Below are 25,554 nucleotides of genomic sequence, written 5' to 3' on the forward strand. Positions count from 1 at the left end.
CAGCAATGCTATCCTATCTCCTTTTCCTTTTTGTCTGTCCTTCCTAAAAGTGGATATTCAGTTCCCATTCCCGGTCACCCTACAGCAATGTCCCTGTAATCCCAACTATATTCCATCCATTTATATTTATGCCCATGATAATTTATCCACTTTATTGTGAATGCTCTATGTATTAAAACACAAGTCCTTACATTTTAGTCCTGTACCCATTTTTTTAGCAAGATGGTTTGTACTCTCGACCCACAACTTTTCTCATCTCCAATTCTGCCTTTTGTTTTTACCTTGTTTCCCCCTCTCTGCCTCCCTCTTAGGTTCCCATCCCTCTGCCATTTTCATTTAACCCTCCTCAACAGCACTGCCAAATACTACCCCATGGTCATCAGTTCTGGTCCTGCCCAGGTGCAACCCATCCAGCTTGTACTTGCTCCACCACCCACAGAACTAGTCTCAATGTCCCTGGAATCTGAAACTTATCCCCCTTGCACCATCTCTCCAGCCAAGTATTCATCTGATTTATTCTGCAGTTTCTACTCTGACTAGCAAGTGGTACAAGTTGCATTCCTAAGGTCACTACATTTTGTGTCCTATTTTTTAACTTCCTATCTTCCTATATTTTGCTTTCAGGACCTCATCCCTTCTCTCATCGATGCTTTTGATTTTCTGACTCTAGAATGTCCTGAAGCCAGTCTGAGGTATCATTAACCCTGGCTCCTGGGAGGAAGCATTCAATCCCAGAATCTCATTCTCAGCTGCAGAAATCTGTCATCAAGCACAGCTGGAAATGGGAAATTCAAAATGCAAATAGACCAGCATCATTTTATTGAATGGGAGAGCAGACTTGAATGGCTGCATGGCCTACTTCTGCTCCTAATGTCCCCAATGTAAATGGTCATTTGTGTTGCTGTCCCTGTATCTTTGGACAATCTCATCAGGTGGATTCTGTATACTGCTGGTTAAAAGATGATTTTTACCATGTTTAAGCACCGGAATATCCATTTTCTCTTCAATTGACATGTAGTGTTGGTCTTTCAAATTTCTATCACCCATCGGGGTTGACGAAGAGATGCGGGCTGACCAGAAACCAGGTTGTAATGAATCTCATCCTAGGGCCTTCCAAGAGAGAGTTTGTAATTTTTCCAAACTCCGTTAATTGAGTCAAAGACCCATTTGTTTGGAAGATAGTAGATGTAACTTTTCCTTTTTAATTAAAAGGAAGGGACACAGAAGACAGGAAACCCCAGGCCAGTTAGATTAACATCTGTAGTAAAGAAATGTTAAAAGCTATTATTAAAAGTGCCAAATTTGCTGATGAGACAAGATAAGCTGGATAGAAAATTGTGAAGAGCACTCAAGGAGGCGACGAAAAGGTCTGATTAGTGATATAAATAAATTAAGAAGTGGGCAAAAATATGGCAAATTTAGAATAAGGTGGAAAATGTAAAACTGCCTATTTTGTCAGGAAGAATGAAAAAGTATATTTAAATGGTGAGAGGCTGCAGAGGGGTCTGGGTGCCCTTTGCATAAATCACAAATTAATATGCAGGTGCAAATTGAATGTTCTAATTTGTTGCATTGGGAATTGAATTCAAAATTTAAGATTTATGCTTAAGCTGTACAAGGTACTGTTGAGATTGCAAATGTAAGTGAATTAGAGGCAGTTCAAAAAAGATGTACCAGACTAATACTGTGTGTTTTATTTTGACACGTTAGACAGGCTAAGCTTGCATCTACTGTCTTTTGGAAGAATAAGCAGCAACTTGATTGCAATATATACAATCCTGAGGATTCTTGATGAGATATATGTGGTTTCGTCTTATGGGAGAATTTAGTACTGCAGATCGCTATTTAAATATTAGGAATTACTTAAAGCAGATGAGGAAAAGTGATGTTCTAAGTCATGAGTCTTTGGAATTCTCTTTTGAAAAAGTGGTGGAAACAATCTTTTAAGTCAGATCTGGCATAGATTATTGCTGAGCATGGGTGTAAAACGTTATTAGGGTTAGCTGATATATAGATTTGAGGTCATCATGGGATCAGCGATGACCTTTATTGACAAATGAAGTAGCCTGAAGAGGTTGAATGGTCTGTTCCTGTTCGTAATTCGTATGTTAACAGTAAACTGGGTTTGTTAGTGGCATGCTATCAAGTTCACCCCTCTGTTGTGTCTACTGGTTCACAATCTCTGTAGAATAAAGAGCTTTATTTGCTTAAACATGTCTAGTGAAAGATCATAAAGCCAATCGTGCTGGAGGACAAGTTTTAAAAACTGTCTTCGTAGATCATAGCTCAGACATTGCAAAGGCTGTGGCTTCTCAGACCCTTGAACTTGACTGAGTGTGAAGCTAGCCTAAGTTTTCAGGCAGTAGACTTATATTTACTCCTGTATCAGGACAATAAAAGATACCTACATAGAAATTTCATAATTTCAGCCAACACTTTGTATACACATATGCAACAAATCACGTATTTAAAGTAATAACGGGAAAAGACACAGATGAAGTGCCTGAAGATAGGAGACTGGCTAATGTTTTGCTGTTATCTAAGAAAGGCTGCACGGAAATGCCTCTGAATTGCAGACCGGTGAGCTTAATGTCTATGGTGGGTAAGTTGTTAGAGGGGATTCTAAGAGACAGGATCTACACGCACTTGGACAGGCAAAGATTCATTTGGGATAGTCAGCGTGGCTTTGTGCATGAGAAATCGTGTCTTACAAAGTTGATTGAGTTTTTTGAAGGAGTGACCAAGAAAGTAGATCAGAGCAGTGTTGTAAACGTTGTCTAGATGGGCTTTAACAAGGCCTTTGACAAGTATCGCAAGGTAGATTGTTGAATAAGGTTAAATCTCATTGTATCCGGGGACAGCTAGTCAATTGGATGCAAAATTGCTTTGAGGGTGGCTGCAGAAGGTTATTTCTCATAGTGGAGGCTTGTGATCAATGGTGTCTCACAGGGATCGATGCTGTTATTCATCATTTAGTAGTGGAAATGAAATGGATGAGCATTTAGGAGGTATGGTTGGTAAGTTTGTGGAAGATAGCAAGATTACTGATGTAGTGGACAATGAAGAAGGTTATTTGGGAATACAGCAGGATCTTGATCAACTGGGCCAGTGGGCTGAGGATTGGCAGTTTAATTTAGATGAATATGAGGTATTGCATTTTGGTAGGCCAAGCCAGGGCAAGACTTATGCAGTGAATGTTCAGGCCCTGGGTAGTGTTATAGAACAAAGAGATCCAGGAATACAGGTTCACAGCTCCTTGAAATGGAGTCACAGGTAAACAGGATGGCAAAGAAGGCTTTTGGCATGTCTGCTTTCATTGGTCAGAGCATTGAATATAAGAGTTGGGACCTGTTATTGGTACAAGACATTGATAAGACTGCATTTGGAGTATTGCATAACATATCTCCCTTAAACTTTTCCCCTCTCACCGTGAAATCGTGACTCCCTAGTAATGGAGTCCCCCACTCTGGGGGGGAAAAACTTCTTGCTACCCACCCTGTCTATACCTTTCAGTGACTTTGCAGACCTCAATCAGCAACCCCCCCCCCCCCCCCAAATCAATCTCCGTCTTTCGAATGTAAATCATTCTAATCCACTTAACTCCATACCAGACAACATCCTGGTGAATCTCCTCTGCATCCTCTCCCAAGAATCCACATCCTTTTGGTAATGTGGCAACCAGAACGGTATGCAGTATTCCACATATGGTCAAATGAAAGTCCTATACAAGTGTAACATGACCTGCCAGCTCTGGTACTCAGTAGCTTGTCTGATGAATGAAAGCATGCCATATGCCACCTTGACCAATCTATTGACCTGCGTAGCGACCTTCGGGGTAAGATGGACCTGAGCGCCCAGATCTTTCTGTACCTCAGTTTTCCCCAGGGCTTTTCCATTTACCGTATAGTTCACTTTTGAATTGGGTCTTCCAAAATGCATCACCTCACATTTGCCTGGATTGAACTCCATCTTCAATTTCTCCACCCAATTCTCCAATATATCTATCTTCTGCATTCTGCCACAGTCACCTTCACTATCTTCTACTCCACCAATCTTAGCGTCATCTGCAAACTTGTTAATCAGACCATTTATACCTTCTTCCAGATCATTTATGTATATCACAAACAACAGTGGTCCCAACACGGATCCCTTTGGAAGACCACTGGTCACAGTTCTCCATTTTGAGAAACTCCCTTCCACTACTACTCTCTGTCTCCTGTTGCCCGGCCAGTTCTCTATTCATCTAGCTAGAACACCCTGGACCCCATGCGACTTCACTTTCTCCATCAGCCTACCATGGGGAACCTTAGCAAATGCCTTACTGAAGTCCATGCAATGACATCTACAGCCCTTCCCTCATCTATCAACTTTGTCACTTCCTCAAAGAATTCTGTCAAGTTGGTAAGACATGACATTGCCTGTACAAAACCGTGTTGTCTTAGACTAATAAGCCCATTTTCTCCCAAATGTAAATAATTCCCATCCCTCAGTGTCGTCTTCAGCAGTTTCCCCACCACTGACGTCAGCTCACTGGTCTGTAATTACCTGGGTTATCCTCGCTACCCTTCTTGCTCAAGGGAACAACATTAGCAATTCTCCAGTCCTTCCGGACCTCACCTGTGCTCAAGGATGCTGCAAAGATATCTGTTAAGGCCCCAGCTATTTCTTCTCTCGCTTCCCTCGGCAACTTGGGATAAATCCCATCCGGACCTGGGAACTCGTCCACCCTAATGCCTTTTCGAATACCCAACACTTCCTCCCCATCCTTGTGCTGACTTAACCTAGAGTAATCAAACATCTATCCCTCACCTCAGCATTTGTCATGTCCCTCTCCTCGTTGAATATCGACAGAAAGTACTCATTAAGAATCTCACTCACTTTCTCTGACTCCTCGCATAACTTCCCTCCTTTGTCCTTGAGTGGGCCAACCCTTTTTCTCGTTACCCTCTTGCTCCTTACGTATGATTAAAAGGCTTTGGGATTCTCCTTAACCCTGTTTGCTAAAGATATTTTATGACCCCTTTTGGCCCTCTTAATTCCTCGTTTCAGATTGGTCCTCCTTTGCCGATATTCTTCCACAGCTTCATCTGTTTTCAGTCGCCTAGACCTTATGTATACTTTTCTTTTTCCTCTTTGCTTGTCTCTCAATTTCACCTGTCATCCATCGTTCCCCTTTCTTGCCCTTTCTATCCCTCATTTTCACAGGGACATGTCTGTCCTGCACTCTAATCAACCTCTCTTTGAAAGCTTCCCACATATCAAATGTGGATTTACCCTCAAACAGCAGTTCCCAATCCACATTCCCCCAACTCCTGCCGAATTTTGCTACAGTTGGCCTTTCCCCCCACCCCAATTCAGCACTCTTCCTTTAGCACCACTCTCATCTTTGTCCATCAGTATTCTAAAACTTATGGAATTGTGATCACTATTTCTAAAGTAATCCCCTACTGAAACTTCAACCACCTGTCTGGGTTCATTCCCCAATACCAGGTGTAGTATGGCCCCTTCCTAAGTTGGACCATTTACATACTACTCCAGAAAACCCTCCTGGATGCTCTTTTATAAATTCTGCTCCATCTAAACCCCCAACACTGAGTGAATCCCAGTCAATATTGGGAAAATTAAAATCTCCCATCACCACCACCCTGTTGCTCCTCCATCTTTCCATAATCTGTCTACATATTTGTGCCTCAATCTCATGTTCGCTGTTGGGAGGCCTGTAGTACAGCCCCAACATTGTTACCGCACCCTTCTTTTTCTGATCTCTGCCCACATTGCCTCACTGCTCAAGTCTTCCATAGTGCCCTTCTTCAGCACAGCTGTGATATCCTCTTTGACCAGTAATGCAACTCCTCCACCCCTTTTACCTCCCTCTCCATCCCACCTGAAGCAGCTAAAACCTGGTATATTTAGTTGCCAACCTCGCCCTTCCCTCAACCAAGTCTCAGTAATAACAATAACATCATACTCCCAGGTACTAAACCAAGCCCTAAGTTTATTTGCCTTACTTACTCTACTTCTTGCATTAAAACAAATACACCTCAGACCACCTGTCCATTTGCATTCATTCATCTGTTCTCTGCCTTCTCTGCCTCCTCTTCCCCTTATTCACACTGACTTCATTATCTCGTTCCTTACAAGCTTTGGTTACTACCCCCTTACTGTCCACTAACCACCTCATTTGGTTCCCATCCCCCTGCCACATTAGTTTAAACCCTCCCCAACAGCGTTAGCAAAAGCAGCCCCAGGACATTGGTTCCATGTCTGCCCAGGTGTAGACTGTCTGATTTGTAATAGTCCCACCTTCCCCAGAATCGATCCCAACGTCCCAAAAATCTGTACCCCCGCCCTCCTGCACCATCTCTCAAGCCACTCATTTATCCTGCCTATTCTTTCATTTCTACTCTGACTAGCACGTGGCACTGGTAGCAATGCTGAGATTATTATCTCCTGAGGCCCTGTGTTTTAACTTTGCTCCTAATTCCCTAAATTCTGTTTGTAGGACCTCCTCCCGTTTTCTACCTGTATCATTGGTGCCTGTATGCACCACGACAACTGGCTGTTCACTCTCCCCCTTCAGAATGTTCTGCAGCCGATCGGAGACATCCCTGACCCGTGCACCTGGGAGGCAACGTACCATTCGGGAGTCTTGTTTTCTACCACAGAACCGCCTATCTACTCCCCTTACAAGCGAGTCTCCTATGACTATAGCCCTTCCACTCTTTTTCCTGCTTTTCTGTACAGCAGAGCCAGCCATGGTGCCATGAACCTGTCTGCTGCTGCCTTCCCCGGTGAGACATCCAAAACTGTTTTGGAGGGAGATGACCGCAGAGGACACCTGCACTGCCTGCTTTTTTTTGTGCCTCTTGGTCACCCATTCCCTTTCTCCCTCAGTGGTCCTAATCTTCGGTGTGACCAATTTGCTGAGTGTGCTATCCACGACTTCCTCAACATGGCGGGTGCTCCAATGTGAGTCTATCCGCAGCTCCAGAGCTGACATGCAGTCTAACAAGAGCTGCAGCTGGACACACTTCTTGCTCGTGGCGGAATCAGGGACATCAGCCGCGTCCCTGAGCTGCCACTTTGGGCAAGAGGAGCATAACAAATATCATTTATTCTTTGTTTCAGGATTCCAGCATCTATAGTTCTTTCAGTTTATTATCTCTTATTCTTGACTTCTTTGATTTTTTTTAAGCAAATAACCCTTACCATAAATAGCCCTTTGCCTCTGACTGCTGAGTCAGCTAAAAACTTCTTTTCAGCTCTGATGGCCTCATAACTTTGCCGTTCTGAAGACCTGGTTAATTGTTTCCAATTCTGACAGATTTGGTGCAGTTATAATCATGAGAGACATGGATAGAGTGAATGGACAAGGTCTTTTCCCTGGCATGGGTGAGTACAAAACTAGACGACATAGGTTTAAGGTGAGAAGGGAAAGATTTAAAAGGGCCCTGAGGGGCAGTGTTTTCGCACAGGATGGTGTGTATTTGGAGTGGTGAAGCCAGAGGAAGTGGAGGTGGGTACAATTATGACATTTAAATGACATGTGGATCAATATATGAATAGGAAGGGTTTAGAGGAACATGGACCAAATGCTGGCAAACGGGAGATTTATCTCGGATACCTGGTTAGCATGGATGAGTTGAACCGAAGAGCCTGCTTCCGTGCTGTGCCTCTCTATGACTCTGACTCTGTTTGTGGAGATTTGTATCAACTCTCTCAGCCTGAAGACGTTTAAAATGAAAGAAAATTGCTTTTGCTGAGATGATTTTTCATTTTCTAAATTCAACATATTACTGGCCCTGACCATTTGTATCATAAAACTCAACTTCATAAGCATTCAGTAATTAACTTGCTAGGTAGCTGATCACTTCATTTGACTGATATGCTTCCTTGGAGAAGCTGTCTTTAGTGCACTGCTCAAAATGACTTTCTGACTTTGGTTTTTCTAAAAAAAAATCATTTTAGCAATAACAATATGCTACAAACCTACATTCCAATCAGCAATTCTCAGTTGAAACCGTCGGTCCTTAGGCACTGCCTTCTTTTGTGATGTGGAATATTGGGGCAGTAACTGTGTTCAGTCTAGCAGTTTGTTGTAATTTTATTTAGAATTGACCTGAGAACACAAATCCTGATCTGTCAGGATCAATGACTTTGGTAATTTTGTAAACCCATTTCTTCAAAAAAAGGGGGCAATTACTGTGCATGAGCCTTGGCAGTAAATTGACTTTTACGTTCTATGTTTAATATCTAAATCTCAGCTGATTAGGTACACGTATGAATGGGATCGGTGTACATTTGAGGTATTAGGAATGATGTTGGTAAATATGCCTGGGTCTATGTATTATGCAAATAACGCAAATAAATCAATGGATGGAGAGTCTTGTAGCCCAGGCGTAGTACACCTAACTCTGGGCTAGAAGGCCTTGGTTCAAATACAATCTACCCTGAAATATTGTTATTAGCTTGTCCAGAGAGACCATAAATGCAGTTTTAATACAGTTTAAATCTCTATATAATATAAATATATAGGAACACAGGTAAATATGATCCTTTAGAATTGATCAAGGTCATACTGCCTTTTCCTGTTGTTATTTTAAATGTATAGTCAGTCAGATACGTGTATTGGTGTGTTGGATGAACGTGTTTAAGCCTTCTTTGTTTGACATGACTGTTACTGGATGAGTAATCCAGAACCTGGATGGAAGATCTGGACCCATAAAGTTTAAATTCTGCTACAGCAGCTAGAGAATTTAAATTCAGTTAGAAAATAAACCTGGGACTAAAAGTTATTCTTTAAGGTAGGACAGCTTGGTGGTACAGCTGCTCGCAGAGCCAAGGACCTGGGTTCAGTTCCAGCCTCAGATGATATTCTGTGTGGAATTTACCCATTCTCCCTGTGTCTGTGTGGGTTTTCTCCACGTGTTCCCGTTTCCTCGCACAGTCCAAAGACGTACAGGTTAGATGGATTGGCCATCATAAATGTATTAGCTGTGGTAAAATGAGGTGTAATGGGATAGAGTAGGATGCTCCTTGGAATGTTGGTGTAGACACAATGTGTTGAGTGACCCTTTTTTTTCACTGTAGGGATTCTGTAATTCTATCATCATGAAACTAGTGGATTGCCAGAGTTATCTGTCCACTCAAGCCCTTCACTGACCCAGTCTGTGCTGCAGCAGTGTTGATTTTTAACTGTTTTCTGGAATGGCTTAGGAGGCTGTTTACTTTTCTTCCATGAAGCAACTTGCCATCTGTTCTGTAAGGCCAATTGGGGTGGATAATAAATTAATATTGGTCAAAGTAATGGAAAAAAAATTGTGTGTTTTGGAAAATTGGGAACAATGCCCAGTGATGGTACGATGTTATCATTGTTTGAAAATGTAGGGTGAAAGCAGGCTTTTCTGAGACTGTGCAAAAACAACTTTGAGGTCAATGGAATCAATGATCGTTACGAAATCTTTATTGTCACACCATCACTCATCCTCCTTCCAGAACAATGGACAGTTCCATCTTTTTGGCTATCCCTGTGTAGTCATTTTGAAAGCTGCAGATAATGTAAAGGAGATGCATTTCACAACTTGAACTTAAGTTTTGGACATGTAAGAGTGATAATAATAAAAATTGAAAAAGGCATTATTTGAACAGGCTTAATTTTCAATGTAGTTTGAATTACCCAAAGTAGCATTCAGAATCTCTCTATTTTTGATAAAGTGAATTAGAAATACAGTCTTACTGGCCAGTGATAATGGGAACTGCAGATGCTGGAGAATCCAAAATAATAAAATGTGAGGCTGGATGAACACAGCAGGCCCAGCAGCATCCCAGGAGCACAAAAGCTGACGTTTCAGGCCTAGACCCTTCATCAGAGAGGGGGATGGGGAGAGGGTTCTGGAATAAATAGGGAGAGAGGGGCAGGCGGACCGAAGATGGAGAGAAAAGAAGATAGGGGGAGAGGAGAGTATAGGTGGGGAGTTAGGGAGGGGATAGGTCAGTCCAGGGAAGGCGGACAGGTCAAGGAGGTGGGATGATGTTAGTAGGTCGGAGATGGAGGTGTGGCTTGGGGTGGGAGGAAGGGATGGGTGAGAGGAAGAACAGGTTAGGGAGGCAGAGACAGGTTGGACTGATTTTGGGATGCAGTGGGTGGAGGGGAAGAGCTGGGCTGGTTGTGTGGTGCAGTGGGGGGAGGGGACGAACTGGGCTGGTTTTGGGATGCGGTGGGGGAAGGGGAGACTTTGAAGCTGGTGAAGACCACATTGATACCATTGGGCTGCAGGGTTCCCAAGCGGAATATGAGTTGCTGTTCCTGCAACCTTCGGGTGGCATCATTGTGGCACTGCAGGAGGCCCATGATGGACATGTCATCTAAAGAATGGGAGGGGGAGTGGAAATGGTTTGCGACTGGGAGGTGCAGTTGTTTGTTGCGAACTGAGCGGAGGTGTTCTGCAAAGCGGTCTCCAAGCCTCCGCTTGGTTTCCCCAATGTAGAGGAAGCCACACCGGGTACAGGGGATGCAGTATACCACATTGGCAGATGTGCAGGTGAACCTCTGCTTAATATGGAAAGTGCTGCTGGGTCTGCTGTGTTCATCCAGCCTCACATTTTATTGTCTTACTGGCCATCTGTTTTCCATGTTGTGCTATCTTCATTTACCTATTCAGTTAAAATCCAGTGAAGTATTGGGCAGAGTGGAGGGAGGACTTGGACTTTGGTGTTCAATGCAGACTCTCTTCTCAACTATCCCTATGTCTGATAACAACCCCAAAATATTCACAAACTTGATGGCATATTTTACTCTAAGGTGAGCTTCTGACCACATATTCACACCATCGCAGAAATCACCTATTTCTACCACTGCCATACCATACAATTGCTCAAGTCTTTTGCAGTTCAGACCTTTGTCCATGACTTTGTTATCACTGAAAATCATCCAAACTCTGCTCCCTTACTCATATAAGCTATTTAGGAGCAAATTACTGTAGACGCTCAATCTGTACTGAAAACAACAAATGCTAGAGATTTCAGCGGGTCAGACAGCATCTATAGAGAGAGAAAGCTAATGTTTCGAGTCTAGATGACTGTTAATCAGCTCTTGTGTAAGCTACCGTTTCATTTACTACCCCTGTGTTGACAGTATCACATTCCTCCGTGTATCACTTCTCCCTATCTTCATATTCTCTTCTAGTCACCATTCCTGCACCACATAATTGATTGAAGATTTGACCATGTGTCCTAATGTAACTTCACTACCAAATTTTTTCTTAGATTAGATTACCTGCACTGTGAAAACAGGCCCTTCGGCCCAACAAGTCCACACTGTCCCTTGCAGCATACCACCCAGACCCATCGCCCTATAACCCACACTCCCCTGGACACCACAGGCAATTTAGCACGGCCGATCCACCTAGCCTGCACATCTTTGGACTGTGGGAGGAAACCGGAGCACCCAGAGGAAACCCACACAGACACGGGGAGAACGTGCAAACTCCACACAGACAGTTGCCCGAGGCTGGAATCAAACCTGGGTCCCTGGCGCTGTGAGGCTGCAGTGCTAACCACTGAGCCAGCGTGCCGTCCTAAATTTTGTTTTAAATGCTCCTGTGAAATGATTTGCGATGTTGTATTCCATCAGAGTGCATGGTATTATTCTTCATTTACCCACACATTCCTGAAAATACCACTTTAAAGCATGTGAGTTTTGGTGGTATTTTCCTGTTGTAGCACTAATCTTCGTGTTCGAAATACTAATCTGCTCATGTTATCAGGACTGCAGTGCAGCAATATTTTTGTGCAGTGATGCTTTTTTGATGTTGAGCTTTTGTTTGATATTTAAAGTTGATGTTTTGATATTTAAAGCACTGGAATCTTTGTCTCCATGGTTCAATTGATTTTTTACTCCCTGATAGGAGGACATTACACTTCAAAAGTATTTTGTTGAGATGTACTCAGATAATATAAAATACAGAATAAATATTATCTTTTTTCAAAACTGGCTTCCCAGGTAAGTTCAGCTGAGCTGCCTCTCCACAGTCTCGCAAAAATACAATATATGTTTAGGAAGCGTATTGGCTCCTTATAGTTCCTCTGCACTCTTTATTATGTGACAGATTTAAACATTGTCATTGCAAGATGGATAGTGTTGACTGAGAATATGGTTTAAGAGATTTTGACACAAATTTACCTGAATGACTGGCAATTGTATAACAAAGCCTTGGTAAACCAACCTCTTCACTTATGCAGCTGCATGCTTTAGATTGTCATATGAACAACAAATTTCAGACATCAGTCTGTGGAGCCCGGAAAAAGTTAATCTTCCGCTAACCTGGGTCAGTATTTAACTCTCAGCCAACATCATTAATAAGTCAATTATTTGGTTAAAATTTCATTTTAAAAAAACCTCTGTAGTGACTCCATGATAGTTCTCTTTTTTTTAAGTGATACGGAGCTGTCCTATTTGGGTTTACCTTTCAGTAGTGTACAATCTCAGCTGGAGATCATGACTACTTCATTCCATTTTTAAAACTTGACACATTCTCTATATAATTTGTATCAAAACAGGGGTGATTAGATTAAGGACATATGTGTCTGTTTCTATATCAGAGCCATGCAAACAGGAAGCAAAATCCATCATCAAGCTGTGAGCATGTGAGTGTAATTAAGTTAACATTGAGTTAACTGCTCATTTACTCCCTCAAGCTATTGCCATTCGGCCTCCTGCTTTCGGGTTTCAAATGTGTCCGTAATACTGTGAGCCATATTTGGCAGCATCCATGAAATTTACCTGCCTACTTTGTTTTTCTGGCCACTGATGTTTAAAGCTGAGAGTGTAAAAACTTCATTGCTACCTTGAACGTTAGGTTGAGAGCTTGACCCTCGTCTGTGGTCAGTGATGTCTCCTGGTCCTCAGACGCAGATAGTCAAACCCTCTGGCAGCGCTGATGCAAAGTTCATAACTTCACATGTATTAACATGACCTTTCTGTGGACAGTGTTGCCATTTAGTCGGCTATAATATTGATTGATATATTAATTGCCTTTTATAAAACATATTCAATTACCTGAGAAAGTTTCGTTGAGCTCAAACTCCCGACTTGTGCACTGTTCAAAAAGCTACAAAAAAACTCTTGTATTACTTTATATGTATCTCTAAAAATTTCATACGAAGTGGTAAGTCCTCAAAACATCTTGTCCATTAGTAAAGGCGTTGATGAATGCTAAATCAGGTTTTTCACCCCATAAACTGTGGTTTAAGATCCAGGTGTTCGGAATTGAATGGATAGCCTGTTGAAAGATAGTTCACCATAAGACATAGGAGTGGAAGTAAGGCCGTTCAGGCCATTCAGCCCATCAAGCCCACTCCGCCATTTAAATCATGGCTGATGGGCACTTCAAAATCACTTCCCTGCACTCTCCCCATAGCCTTTGATTCCTTGTGAGATCGAGAATTTGTCGATCTCTGCCTTGAAGCTTCACCAGCAGTAGCTAAACGGTTTGCACCAATCTGTACGTGTTCCACCCAAATAAGTGATGCTTTTATCGGAAGGCACAGCGGATTTGTAAAAACCGTAATAAATGTTTTCCTTGGATAAAGTTCTTCAGCATTGCATCATGAACTTTTTGCAAAGCAAATGCTGTCAGTTTATCATGTTTTTCTACCTTGATTGCCAGTTGTAGTCATGCTGCTTTTCCACCCTACTGTGCTTACATTGATGCAGCATAATTGCTTTAATGTTACTTCATATAGTCTTTGCTGCTTAAAACACTGCAGTGAACTTTGTTTGCCCTTACAGTTTGATCCTGTTGTAATTTCTGCTGTTCGCATTTGAGTTTTCTCAAATTATTGTTCTTTAGTCGCAAATCTCAGCTTATCAAGCTGTAGTTGTCATTTATTCTTACATTTTCTTAAACGTGGTAGTTCAACTTCTAAGATTTTGTTTGTTAAATTCTAGTATTTGGAAGATATAAAGGCTTTGAGTTTTTGAATTTATTCCAAATGAGACAAATTTTGACAACCTTTCTAATGATTTAGTAGTTTGTACCTTGAAATCTTTCTAACTGTTTATTATATATTTTAAAAATGTAGTAACTTTTATTGAAAATCTTATTTGTTTCTAGGGTTCAAAGATGCTGACTAGGAAGATAAAGCTGTGGGATATTAATGCTCACATCACATGTCGACTTTGCAATGGATATTTGATTGATGCTACCACAGTTACAGAGTGCCTACATACCTGTACGTACCAGAATCAAAATTTCAAGGTTTGACGAATTAGTTAATGATCCTTAATTCACAAGTACGAATTTGATTATCCTCTTAAAATTATTGCTAGTTACAATCACTGATCAACTAATCTATAATCTTGATAAATGGAACTGTTATCTTCCATGGAACTGTTATCTTTCTACAATAGAAATTGGAGTCTTTGTGTCCATGATTGGAGCAACTGACAACCTAAAAGAAATACTGTGTTTTCACAAAACTGAAAAAAAAATTCTCTGACTGCTAGTTTTGCAATGAGGTGGTGAATCTTTCTGTCCTTGTGAAATGTTAAAATGTCTTCTTCTGCCTAGATATGGCAGCTGTTTATACTTGAATGCCACACTGGCCAGTTGAATAACCTCCTGATACAACATGACAGGCCAACTCTCTCACTGATCACCTGGCTACAACTTCAAACTACCTTGGTCTCCTCCCATCTCCCCTCTCTTTAACACATTTTCACCACTCCCTCTATCTGTTGACCTTCCCTCTTGCTCTCCTCTCCCCCTGTCTTGTACCCAGCCACCTTCTGTTTCTCCATCCCCACCCTGCAAAGTGCATTTCTACTACTTTTTTCTCCCTCCCAACCCCCATGCCTGACTTCATGTTTTTTGCTCACTCACTTTGTGTCTCTGTCACAAAATCTCTTGAGAACCTCACTTGAATGAATGCAGCTGCTGAGAAATGGAATTGTGTTCTCCCCTTCTGAACCGATTTGTGCCCAATCGTCTTTCTTTGAAGATTATGCACTGATTCATGGATGCTTCAGCTCGGTTAGCAAAGTACAGTTGCATAATGAGCACAGAATAATCAGGTCATAAAAATGTTCCTGGACAGCATCAGTGAATACAGCAATATGCAGATCTGCACATTTGGGGGCATCAGTGTACAAATTAAAAAGTGTAACATCAGTTCTAAACATAACCACTAGATGGTGGTGCTGTTCTCCATTAATCTGATAGATCTGGTGAAAACCACGTGGGAAAGTTAGCTTTTAATTTTCAGTCATGATGATCCCACTCTGTGCAAGTAGTACTGTTTGTTTTTCTAAGCTCAGTTGTCTTTGTTTTGTGCAGAAAAGCTGCATTGACTTTGACCTTGGAACAATACTGTATATTCTTGGGTTAAAAACAAGTTGAAATTTTGAGTTCAAAGTTTTATGCAAAAATGTAGGAGATCAACATATAAATGAGTAATCTTTTGAGGATGTGAAATTCATGCACGTTCTTGGGTAGAGCAGTGCACTTTGAGACTATGGTTTTAATTCCGTCTTGCCCTGGGGCAAGGAGAGCAAGTATGTTCTGATTGGCATCACTTTGCAGCAGCCTGTTGTGCTTGAAGACTTTTTCCAGTTTACCCCCACCTTTGCTCCAGTACCCCCATGCCACTTGCTGCTTTCTTACTCAACTGCAATATCTATCAATTGCTTCCTTCCTCTTGCCTCCTCCTTTCCTGAGCTCCTGTTCACAACGAGGGCATGGGAGAGAAAGGATAGAGTGATGGAGATAATCAGCTTGGGACAGGGGCAACTGATGATTAGGAAGTGAAAAGAGTTAGGATTATTTGGCCAAGTGTTGGAGGATCAGTTTAAATGTGAAATATATGGAAAATTGACCAAAATTAGATTTTGTAGGCAAAATTCAGTGTTGACTTGTGTAGGTGAACTATTACATCAGTATAGACAGTCCTGTGCACTTTATAATGAAGACACTTGGTCCCAGTTGCAGAGAATAACATCAGTTGACATTTATGGTGTAACTATTACAGAACTGTTTGAACTCTGGACCTTAGTTTCCATTTGATGTTTCATGAAGAAAATGTAAGCCATTGTTTCTTACCGTCAAAATTACAAGTTGAATGGCTTACAGTCTTAGTTTGCTTCTAAAGATGAGGGTGCTTTACTGGTGACTTTATTTGGAGGTCTGTGTTGTAGCTAATTTATAAAAGGAGAATTGGAATGGTGTCTGAGATTTATTTAGATGAGAATATTAGGCAGTTTGAGTGTTGGGCAGTTTGAGTGCAATATATACATTTTTCCTGATCAGCTTGATCAGAGATGATATATCACATCAGTGGAGGAAGTGTGATTTGAACTCGGGTCACCTTGTCTAGAGATAGAGACACTACCACTTGGCGAAAATAACTCTGTCTACAATATACAAAATAACGAATAGATTAATAAGGATGCGTTTCCTGTAATTTTCTTATTCATTTGGGACGCTGTTGGTTGGGCCAGCATTTATTATCCATGGGGGCAGTTAAGAGTCAACCACATTGCTGTGGGTCTGGAGTCAGGATGCAGTTTCCTTCCTGAAAGGACATTAGTGAACTGGATGTGTTTTTTTTCCAACAATCAATTTGGGATTGATGGTTACTATTAGCTCATAATTCCAGATTTTAATTCAAGTCAAATTCCACCACCTGTCATGGCGGAATTTGAACCTGGGTCCTCATAACATTATCTGGGCCTCTGGATTAACAGTCCAGTGATAATGCCACTTGGCTGTCATCTCCCCAGATTATCTTGTAGATTAACCTTTTGTGCAACACTGTATCAAATGTGTTCATGAAATCCAGATATTCAACATCTACAGGATCTCCATTGTCCATACTGCTTGTTACATCTTCAAAGAACTTCAATTTAAAATAAAAAAGTTGTGTTCAAATACTGACTACCGTGCAAACACTGGTGACTGTTGCAAGTTCCCTAATATTCTATTAGTGAGAAAAATCTGCCATCCTCACCTGGTCTGGCCTACATATGATTCCAGACCCACAGCAATTTAGATGACTCTGAACTGCCCTCTGGGCAATTAAGGATGGGCGATAATTGCTGATCCTAGCCAGTGATGCCCGCATCCCTTGAATGAATTTTAAGAGAAATCATCTAAGAATTAGGGTAACTTGTTAGTTTGGATAGGGGATAAAGCAAAACATCAGGATGAATGGATGTTTTCTTGGTTGACAAAATGTCACTGACGTGGTGCTACAGGTCTCAGTCTCAGACTTCAATTATTTACAACCTATATTAGTGACTGGGATGCAGCAAATAAAAAGTACTCAAGCCAACTTTATGGGTGGCACTGAAGTAGGTGGGAAAGTAAGTGGTAATGAAAAAATAAAAAATTTATAAATGGATTTGGACAGTTTAGTGAATGGACCAAAATTTGGCAGATGACATTTAATGTGGCTAACTGTGAGGTAATCCAGTCAGGTCGCAGTAATAGAAAGGCAACTTTTACACGGAGAGAAACTTCAGAGTGCTTCGATGCAGAGGGATATGGGTGTCCTTCCGCAGGAATCGCAGAAAGCCAGTATACAAGTACAGCAGACAGTAAGGAACGCAAATAGAATTCTGATGTCTGTTGCTAAAGGAACAGTATAAAAATAGAGAAATGTTTCTGCAACTGTATAAGACATGAGTGAGACTGCTCCTGGAGTGTTGCACACAGTTTTGATCTCCTTAGTCAAAGAAGGATGTAGTTGCATTGAAGCTAGTTCAGAGGAGCTGCATAAGATTGATTCCAGAGATGAGAGATTTGTCTTAGGAAGAGATGTTGAGCAGTTTAGATCTATACTGTCGAGTTTAGAAGGATGAGAGATCTAATTGAGGTTTAGAAGATGCTAAAGAGGATTGAAAAAGTAATTGTAGAAAGTATGTTTCCTGATGTAGTGCCATCAGGAATGAGAAGTTATAGTTTGAGGTAGCAGCTATAAATTAGAAGAGGAGAAGACACTTTTCTGAAAGGGTTGTGGATCTGGCGAATTCACTACCCAGGAGTGTGGTGGATGCTGAGTCAGTTTAAGGTCAACAGACTCAAATTTTTAATTCGTAATGTGTTGAAGAATTATAGAGAGCAGGCAGGAGAGTGGATTTTAGGCTGAGATGAGATCAACCAGGATGGATTGTCCATGCCAAATTGTCCATAACATCCAGGGATATGCAGACTAGGTAGATTAGCCAGGGGAAAATGCAGGGTTATGGGAATAAGTTAGGTGGGTGGGTCTGTGTGGGATGCTGTATGGAAGATCAGTGTGGACTTGATGGATCAAATGGCCAGCTTCCACACTATAGGGATTCTATTATTCTAAGATTCCATATCTGAGCCAAAAGAGTAAATAACAAAGTGGCAGAAACTTTACAGCAGCAAGGTGGGGAGAATGCCTAAAGGAACACAAAACTACCTGTCAACAAGGCAGAGAAAGAAGGCATTGAAATGAATACATTAGAGAGGATATTGTATTTCTTTCATTCATTCTGCATTTATTGAGCATCTGTAATTTTCCTTGAGAAAATGGTGCTGAGCTGCTGCAGTGAACTAGAAAAGTCTATTTGACAGGAGTACAGAAACAGTGCTGTTGCTGAGGGAGTTTCAGGATTTTGACCGAGTGACAGCAAAAGAATAGTGGTATAGTTACTGAGGAACTTGCAGATTGAAGTGTTCCCATGCCCTTGTCCTTCTAGATTGCAGACATTGTGAGTTTGAAAGGTGCTATTGAAGGAGTCTTTGAGAGTTTGTGCAGTGCATTATTCTGCACTGGTGGTGAATGGAGTGCATATAGGTGATTGTGGTGGGTGGGGTGCCAGTCAAGTGGGGTGCTTCCTTTTGTATGGTGTTGTGGTTGAGTGTTGTTGAAGCTGTACCCATCCAAATGAAGTGGAGAATACTCCATCACACTCCTGAATTGTGTTTTTTGACGGGTAGACACTAGGGAGACTGGAGTGGAGTTGTCCCCAAATTCCCAGCTTTCAATCTGCTCTTGTAGCCAAACTACCTATGGCCAGTACAATTCACGTACTGATCAGTTGTAACCACAGGGTATTAATGTGATTGAACACCAGAGAGTGATGTGTTGTGAAGAAATCTCCGATCAGACTCAAAGCGTTAACTCTTTCTCCCACTGCAAATGCTGCCAGACTTGCTGACTTTCTGTTTTTATATCGAGGAGCCATGGTTAGATTATCTCTTGTTACAGATGTCATTGCCTCGCACTTGTGTGATGCCGATGTTAATTGCTGCTAATCAGGCCAAACCTGTCCAGGTCTTGCTGTATGTGGACATTGTTTTTCTGAATCATTCATGGGATGTTGAAATTGCAGGCTGGGCCAGCATTATTCCCACTCCAATTGCTGCACCCTGTGTGCTATAAACCCACAATGCCCCTGAGGAGGGAATTCCAGGATTTTGACCCAGTGGCGCTGAAGGAATAGCAATATATTTCGAAGTCAGGATGATGAGTGGCTTGGAGGGGAACTTGCAGGGGGTGGTGTTCCCATGTATCTGCTGCCCTTGTCCTTCGAGTTGGAAGTGGTTACGGGTTTGGAAGTTACTTCCTCAGGGTCTTTGGTGAGTAACAGAATTATTACGGTGCAGAAGGAGGCCATTCACTCCATCATGCCTACACTAGCTCTATTATCTCATATGCACATAAATGTACAGCTCCAGTTTCTGAGGAATCGTGAATGGTGCTGAATGTTGTGCAATCATTGGGAAACAGCTCCATTTCTGACCTTATGGTGGGTGAAACATCATTGATGGCTGAGCCGAGGGCACTACTTTTGAAATACATGCCGAGATGTCCTAGAGCTGAGATGACTGACCCTTAAGAACCGCAACCATCTTCTTTTGTGCTGTGTATGACTCAAAGAAGTATGGAGTTTTTCTCATGGACTCTAGTTTTCTTTCAGGCTTCTTGATGTCAAACTCAGTGAAATGCCACTGTGTTGCTGAGCATAGTCACTTTCACCAGCTCTAAAATTCAACTCGTGTGCATGTTTGAAGCAAGGTTGTAATGAGGTCCTGAGCTAAATGGCTGTGTAAAACCCAAACTGAGTATCAGTGAGCAGGTTGTTATTAGGCAAGTGCTGTTTGATAACACTGTGGATGACCCCTTCCGTCACTTTACTGATGATCAAGAGCAAAGTGATGGGAAGGTAACTGGCCAGGTTGGATTTGTCCTGCTTCTTGTGGACACAGCAAGGACGAAATTTTCCACATTGTCAGGTAGTTGCCAGTGTTGTATGTGTACTGAAACAGCTTGGCTAGGAGCTCAGCTTGTTCTGGAGCCCAAGTCATCAGTCCCACTGCTGCAATATCATAAGGCCCATAGTCTTTGCAATGCCCAGCGTCACCAGCAGTTTCTTTATGTCGCATGAAGTATATTGAATTGGCTGAAAAGAGGCAGCTGTGATGCCAGGGACTGCTGAAGCAGACTGAACTAGCTGAAGATTGTTGCACATGCATCAACGTGTTGAGCTTCCCATTCATTGAGGATGATGGAGATATTTTTGAAGTCACCTTCTCCAGTGAGCTTTTAAATTCTTTGCCATTTGCAAGTGGGTTTGGCAGGATTCACTATGATTGATTTTATTGTCATGTGTACTGCTATCCAGTGAAAAGCTTTGTTTACAAGTGGTACAGGCAGATCACGGCAAGCAAAGGATGTACAGATCAAAGACTTTGATCATTGCAGGTTATACTATTTGAGGCTGGTGTCCACTCGACAGTTTGAAAATGGCCAGAAAGAAGCTATTCCTGAACCTGATTATGTGTGTGTTCTGGCTTCTCTATATTCGATCTGATCCATTTATTGCCAAATTGCTTAAGATAAAGCTTCCTTGTCCGTATTTAGTCTGATACTATAAGATTTTGCATGGTCCAGAGTCAATGTTGAGGGTTTCAAGAACATTTACTGACTGTATATCGCTGTGTTGACACTATAATATGTCTGTGTAGCTGGTGGGACAGAACATTCTAAAGGAGGATAATGGTGGCACTCTGGCCACATATTAGGCTGTTGCTTGACTAATCTGTGGGACGGCTGTCCCAGTTTTTTTGGCTTTAGCCCCCAGATGTTGGTAAGGAGGCTCATGAAGGATCACCAGCATTTTGTTTGCCATTGGCATTTTTAGTTATTAGTTGATGCTAGATGATCTTTCTGGTTTAATTTGTTTCTTTAGACTTTGTAGCAGTTTGATGCAACTGAATGGCTTGCCAGGCCATTCAGAAGGCAGTTAATTTCAATGACATTGCAGAATGTTTGGAGTCATATGTAGGCCAGGTCAGACCAGGTGAGGATGATAGACTTCCTTCCCTAAAGAGCATTTGTAAATCAGATAGGTTCTTATGACAGAGATAATGCTTCTAAGATGCTGCTTGGCCTGCAGGTTCTTATGACAATTGACATTAGACTTGTTTGTAATTCCAGATGCTATTGAATTCAAATTTCGCCATCAGCTGTAATGGGGTTTGTAACCCTGTCCCCACGGTATTAGTCTTGGGACTTTGGGTTACTTTTCTGGTGCCATTACCACTATACCATGACTTCCCCTTCCCTGAAACTGAGAGGTTTGATAGTTTATCAGGGGTAAATGTGCATGTGCAATAATCAGATCAGCCATGTTCTTGCTGAATAGCAGATCAGGCCTAAAGATTGAGTGCCTTGTTCAAACAAATGGTAGAGAAACTGTGAGAAAGGAATACAAGCAGTCCCAGGGTTATGAACAGGTTCCATTCCTAGTTGATTTATGTGCAAGTTGGATCAGTGCAAGACAATGTAAAATATGTAAGTATGTCAGATGGTTAATATTGCAAGATGTCCCTGCTCTTGTACTCCTATCCTCTCACTATGAAGGCCAACATACCTTTTGTCTTCCTCATGTGCTGCACCTGTGCGCGACTTGAAGCAACTGGCATACAGAGAGAGTCAGAACTTGTTAGGGGTGGCATCGTGGCTCAGTGGTTAGCACTGCTACCTCACAGCACCAGGGACCCAGGTTCGATTCCACCCTTGGGCGACTGGCTGTGCAGAGCTTGCATGTTCTCCCTGCGTTTGCGAGGGTTTCCTTTGGGTGCTCTGTTTTCCTATGGGGACTCTGGTTTCCTCCCACAGTCCAAAGAGGTGCAGGCTAGGTGCATTGACCATGCTAACTTGGCTGTAGTATTCAGGGATGTGTTGATTAGATGGGTTAAAAGGGAATGTGTCTGGGTGGGCTGCTCTGAGGGTTGGTGTGGGCTTGTTGGGCCGAAGGGCCTGTTTTAACCCTGTAGGGATTCTATGATTTGTTGCACCTCCCGGTTCCCAATCTATTGCCGTTGAAAGAATAATCTGCCTTACTGTTTTTGCAGTAAACTTATCCATTTATTCACGTTATAATATTTTTGCGATGCATTTCCCTGTTCACTCAACTTGACCAAATCACATTGAAACATTTCTGCCTCCGTCTCACAGCTCAGCTTCCCACCCAACCTTGTGATGTCTGCAGTCTTCGAGCATATAGCATATAGTTCCTTTACCTAAATTGCAAATGTATATTGTAAATAGGGGTTCGAGCACTGAGAGTTGTAAACAGTGTAAACCAGTCACTGGCTGCCACTCAGAAATGACCTATTTATTCTTACTCTTTATTTCCTATCTGCCAATTAGTTCTCTATCTAATTACCCCAATCCCATGCATTTTAATATGGCACACTAATCTCTTCTTGTGGGACCTTATTGAAAATCAAGAAAACCACATCTACTGGTTCTCCCTCATCAACTCTACTAGTCGTGCTCAAAAAAATTCCATTGATTTGTCAAAAGATGATTTTCCTTTCATAGATCCATGCTGACTCTGTTCAATCTCATCGCTGATTTCCAAGTGAGCCTAAATATTGTTGTCTAAGAGGACAACAGTCTGCTGCCATCAATAGGCACCCTAACAAGCATCACAGTAGTCTAGCTGTCTGTCCCTATTAGCCTTCCTTCTCAACCACACTGAAAGCTTTTATTATGCTTCAACTGGTACCCAATTTGCTGCAGCACAAAACAGGCATTGCACTTGTGATCTTTCTGACCAGAAATGCTCATGTTCAGCCTTGGTGCTATGATTGTTTAAGGAGCTTCTGATTTAAGGATTGAAACTAAATTCCACCAGGTGTTAGGTTTTGAGCCCATGTCTCTAGGACATTAGCCTGGACCTCCAGTTTAGTAGTCGAGTGACGATACAGTTCTGATGCCAACTCCTCCCAATGATAGACATTGGACAAGTAGTTTAGAGGCAGTTGAGAATTGAGGAGTGAGGAGGATGAAATCCGAAATCTGTTAAGAGATTTCCTATGGATGACAGCACTTGAAGATGAATGTAAGTGGTAAAGTGACAAGAGTTCGTCCTTAATGTAGCAACAGAAATAATCATTTTGGGGTGATTTTGTGATTATAAATAATTTTGGTAATAATTGAACCAGGTTGGTGCAGTCCCATCCAGCTGCTTGACATTAGAAGAGAATGGTGCGATCACCTGTGTCAAAGGCTGCGATCAGGTTGAGAAGGGAGTTGAGGGAAAGTTCACTGATTTTGGTCACATGGGACACCACCTGTGACTTCAGCAGATATGGTCCTAAAATGATCCTATGGCAGGTTGCAACTTAATTGGAGAGATTCAAACATGGACTTTTCATGAAGGATTGATGTGATTTTAAGAGGTCTCAGGGTGCTCAAAGACTTGAGAAGAAAAAAGACTTGAGAAAAAAACGAGGTTGGGGATGAGGGAGTGGTTTTGCAAGGAATGTCGGATGAAGCATCTGATTTTTTTTTGAGGAGCAGTGTTATAGTGACAGGTTTGAATGAGTACCTTTTCCTCAGGTACTAAGTAACATGACTAGCCCGTGAGCCAAGAAGGCAAATTGGGTGGCAATTTCATGGCAATCCTGTCAAGGGAGCAGAAGATAGATGATGTGGGCAAGATAAGTTGTAGAGCAAATGACTTTACGTGGAAGTGAAACTAGAAAATGATGCAAATTCAGGGCGAGGGTAAGGGTAACTTGGAAGAATGTTTGGCCCTGTGTTCTCAGGGAAGTGAAGGAAGTGACAAACATAACTAATTGGATGATTTTAAATTTATGATGAGGAGCTTATGACCTCCATAAGACATGGAAACATCAAAGAAAAGAAGACACCATTCAGCCTTTCAAGCCTGCTGCATCATTCACTTCAATCATGGCTGATCGTTGAACTCAATAGCCTAATCCTGCTTTCTGCCCATAACCTTGGATCTCATTTGCACCAAGTACTATATCTAGCTGTCTCTTGAATACATTCGCTGTTTTGGCGTCAACTACTTCCAGTGGTAATGCATTCCACAGGCTCACCACTCTTTGAATGAAGAAATGTCTCCTTATCTCCATCCTAAATGGTCTACCCTGAATCCTCACACTATGACTGTGACTGCTTCTGGACGCACCCACCATCAGGAGCATCCTCCCTGCAGCGACACCATCGAGTCCTGTTAGAATTTTTAAAGTCTTTGAGATACCCTTGCCACCACCTCCCCCCGCCGACCCCCCCCCCCCACCCCCCCCACCTCTCCAGTTTGTCTGAACTCCAGTGAAAACATTCCTAACCTAGTCAATCGCTCCTCATACATCAGTCCCACTATTAATCAGCAGAAGTAGACCATTCAGTCATCGAGTATGCTATGGGATTCAGTGCTGTCATGATGGATTTGCTGCCTTCACTCCGTTCCATACATCTGCTGCCCATATCCTTGCTTCCTTTGTAGAAACCAAAAACGTGTACATCTCACCCTTGAATATATTCTGTAACGGAGCACCTGTAACCGCTTGGGATGGAGAATTCCAAAAATTCTCAAACCTTCAAATGAACCAATTTCTCCTCATCTCAACCTTTGATTGTTAATCCCCTATCCTGAGACTGTACCATCATGTTCTAGATTTTTCAGCCAGATCAACAAACTATCCATGTTTACTTATCAATCCACTTCAAAATCCTGTATTTTGCAAAATCCAACTGTAATGGGATTATTTTCATTATTTTAAACTCCACAGACTAAAGGTCCAGTTTTTCAGTCTGAACTTAAAGGGTGAACCTTTTATCCCATGGACTGATCCATTGAACTTTTGCTGTACTGCCTTCATTGAAAGTATAACCTCATTTAAATGTGAACTCCAAAAATGCATGCAGAAAAGGGCAACCTGCAGTTTGTTGTATTAATTGCTTGCTACACCTCCATGCTAACTTTCTACTTTGTATAAAGCATACCTCTGAATAAAATTTATTTTCAATGAGGAGTGAAACTTATAAAACAGACTTGTCTTGTCACTCAGGAAGTTCAGTTCTCCCTCTGGCATTATGGGGTACCATGTCCATGTACACGTTGTGTACTGTTGCTTTCTGTCATGTATTGTTTGAAATCCTGCATCGTACGTACCTCAAACTGAGAAAGTTTGGCATTCCGTCCCTGAAAAATACATGCTTTATGGATGTTAAATATTTCTTCCAGTGCATTGGGAATTA

At 41.9% G+C, this 25,554-nt stretch overlaps 1 protein-coding gene across 8 annotated transcripts in view; it reads left to right on the plus strand.

Annotated features, from left to right (window-relative positions):
- The window catches only part of LOC125455495 (polycomb group RING finger protein 3), a 132,138-nt gene that overhangs the window by 44,297 nt on the left and 62,287 nt on the right, over positions 1 to 25,554 (plus strand). For all 8 annotated transcript variants that reach the window (XR_009445726.1, XR_009445728.1, XR_009445733.1 and 5 more), the window contains exon 3: positions 14,115 to 14,232. Coding sequence is in view for 2 of the 8 variants with exons in the window: in XM_059645780.1 (XP_059501763.1) it covers positions 14,115 to 14,232 (118 nt within the window). In the remaining 6 variants the exon portion in view is untranslated. The remainder of the gene's footprint in view (positions 1 to 14,114; positions 14,233 to 25,554) is intronic.

Source organism: Stegostoma tigrinum, chromosome 1, assembly GCF_030684315.1.
Source record: "Stegostoma tigrinum isolate sSteTig4 chromosome 1, sSteTig4.hap1, whole genome shotgun sequence".
Taxonomy (NCBI): Eukaryota; Metazoa; Chordata; class Chondrichthyes; order Orectolobiformes; family Stegostomatidae; genus Stegostoma; species Stegostoma tigrinum.